The following is a 3,109-nucleotide window of genomic DNA, read 5'->3' as shown; positions in this document are numbered from 1 at the left end:
TACTGGAACCTAGTATGTCCTTTCATTTTCAGTGGGACCGAGATCAACTACATCCATACCTCCTTTCAATGTCATTTGATAGGTATTGTTTTCATATCTGAATTTTTCAGGAATGAGTTTAATGATTGGATTTGGAATTTCATACTCGTGACCTTCACGAAAAATGTCTTTATAATAAACAATATCTTCCTCATAGATAGTTGCTGACATTTCTGTTCCCTGATGCATAAGTAAAAGAGCAAAAGAAAGTTAGAAAACGTTAGTAGTTCCAGCTGTAAACAATAAGTATATTTTGTATAATATTTAGATTTATACCTCTCTATCACTGAAGAGCAAATTTTGAAGAGTTTTATCTCCTAGCCTTGCCTTTTTGGAAGCGAGTAAGGACTCCAGCCGTACGACTATTGCGAAGTTCCGAGTACGATCATTTACAGAGGCAAGAGGGATTCTTGGAGGAGTCATTTCAATCTACAAAATAAGATATTTTAGGTTAAGATATTGAAGCTATGAATATATGTCAGAGAAAGTGTAATAATGAAAGCGAAGTAAAAACAAATACAGTAGCACAAACATAGAGGAAATCATAGAAGATAGCGTTTTTATATTTTAGGCACAACAATTATTGGCGGAACAAATTTTTCAATAGCTGGCATATGACAGTTTTTATTTTCCTTTTTTAAGGGATAGTGCAGTAGTACATGAATAAAATTTAATGATGATTCAAGAAATAAAATTATTTTAATACGAAAATCATAAAGAAATGGAGGCAACTACGTTGTACACACTGATTTCTTTGTTTTTTTTTTGTAATCACAAAATGAAAAATGAAATATAAAATGCCAAAAAAAGAAAATTACATACCAATAAAGTTACAAACAAAAACTGTAAGCATAAAAAATTATGTACAGAAACACAACTGGAGTAACAAATCTAGGAAAAAAAGTAATTACATAAATTTTAGAAAGATCCATTTAGTTTTATCTAGCATTAATGCATTATGTAGTACTTCGTAGCATACAATATTTCTTGTACGTCTCCAACTGTCATTCAAAGTACAATGTGGAAGAACTACTACTGTGATATCTGATATTTAAGTTGCTCTTGAAAGAGCACGTATAGCTGGCCGTGGGAAAATATAGGACGTGGTAGATATATACCAACTTTACCAAGTGTTTGACCTTGTGCTTTATTGATAGTCATTGCAAAACCTAATTTTATGGGAAACTGTTTTCTTTTGAATTGAAAAAGAAATTTGTCAGTAGGGGATGGTTGAAGTGGAATTCTTGGTATAAAAACTCTTTCGCCCTTGTGGTGACCGACAACAATTTCTGCGTCTATAACATTTCGATCAAAGCCTTTGCATATAAGCCGTGTACCGTTGCAAAGTCCAGAAGTTGGATCTAAATTCCTTTGAAAATAATGGGACTATTCTTTTTCAGTATCAATTCATGTGGTGGAAGCTCGCTTGGCTGCAGTGTATTTAGAAATTCCGTCGGATACTGCGCAGTTGCTATGTCTGTTGCTTCGTCGAAGCTCCTGTAGGTAAATGGTTCACCTTCTTGTTTTGAAACTAACATAGCATTTATAGTTTGTGCATCATCATTTTTTGGTGTCAATATTGCTCTTGTCGTAGTTAGTGATGGATCTGTAGTTATTAGTTGTATGTCTGGATATATTGTATCAATCAGCCGTTCTATTAGTTCATGTTCCTTTGTTCCAGATATAACGATTGATCTTGGTAATTTGATTTCCTCTCCATTTTCATAAGGATGCGAGCCGTACCAACACCTAAAACAAAATTACCAAATGCTGGATCGCGCATAGCACGAATATTTACAGTCAAATGTATTTTTTCAAGTTTTGGCCACAGCGGAGACATCACAAAACTTGAATTGATTGCCTCTCGCAATGTACTTTTTGGTATAATAGGCAGCACCTGTCGGAAGTCTCACCCAAATACAAAAATTTTGCCACCAAAAAGAAGGTTGCTTGAACAAACATCACGCATGGTATTTTCAAAGTGTTCGATGGCTTGGCGTTTTGCCATAGGTGCCTCAACCTACATGCACGAATCTGTTCAGCTAGGGAACTTTTTTTGAGATTTACGAACTTTGATTCTCTTCGATACCAAGAGGGATCTTGAATCGAGAATTACATGTTCTGCCACCAGGGAGATTGACGGCATCAATACCTGAGCTTGCAACCGCAATTGCAATAATACCTTTGACTCTGAGATTCGCAAGCAATGTTTGATACAAAAAGTTTTTTCTGTACCACCAGGCCCGTCTAAGAAAAAAGAACCTCTTTCATTTTTTGTAACCCTTCTGTAAATTGTGTCATAAGCGTACTGCTGTTCTGTATTAAGCATGTGCACAACATTTAATTCCTCAGAACTTATTGGAACATTAAGTTCTTCTTCAATTTCTTTCATGTTGGATCTGTCTACATCTATGTCGCCCAATTTCAAATCCCCAAAATCAAAAGTACAGAAAATTTTACCCATTGATTCGACCATATAAGAAATATTTCGAAGAGTCAGTTGTAGTACTTTTCGCCTTTGCGATGGAAATACATATGCATAGTCCTATGAGAATAATGGGTAAAATTTATCCCAAAGCAATATAGGGTTTTTTGGATGACAGTAAATGAGCAAAGTTGAAAACAATCTACGAAGCGCACCTGGCTTCTGATACCGTGAGGCTTCTTCTAAGCACTGTTCAATAGAATCATCTGCTTCAAGTAAACCTCGCCTGAATGCGGAGTCTTGAAATGAAGTACACATTATGCCATTAATGGATTTCAGGTCGTCAAAGGATGTAGGCCCTCGAACGTTTGCTAGAAGAAGGCGCAAATAGTAGCGTTCTCCTTCAGATGGATTTGCGTACACCAAACGGCCTAAGGCAAACCCTTTCTCACGCGGAGTCCAGAATTTATCTTTTTTTCGATCATGCCATACATAATGTTCTGGAAATTGATTGTATAACAACGTCTTAGCAAAATTGTCATTCAAATTCCGCTCGAAGAAAGCCGTTAACATTGTTCTTTTACGTGTGTCGTCATCTAAAACGTTATCAAGGTTCTCCAAGGGGTGAAAACTAACAGTCTGCAT

The 3,109-nt window shown here is 36.0% G+C and overlaps 1 protein-coding gene across 1 annotated transcript; it reads right to left on the bottom strand.

Annotated features, from left to right (window-relative positions):
- Positions 1-2,584: 2,584 nt before the first annotated feature.
- LOC141651361 (uncharacterized) lies at positions 2,585-3,109 on the bottom strand. Its single transcript, XM_074459077.1, has one exon. It carries the CDS (start codon positions 3,107-3,109, stop codon positions 2,585-2,587), a length of 525 nt encoding a protein of 174 aa, XP_074315178.1.

The sequence above is a fragment of the Silene latifolia genome, chromosome 4, assembly GCF_048544455.1.
Source record: "Silene latifolia isolate original U9 population chromosome 4, ASM4854445v1, whole genome shotgun sequence".
NCBI classification, from domain to species: Eukaryota; Viridiplantae; Streptophyta; class Magnoliopsida; order Caryophyllales; family Caryophyllaceae; genus Silene; species Silene latifolia.
Note: the sequence above shows the minus strand (reverse complement) of the source record. Positions and strands in the feature narration are given on the sequence as shown.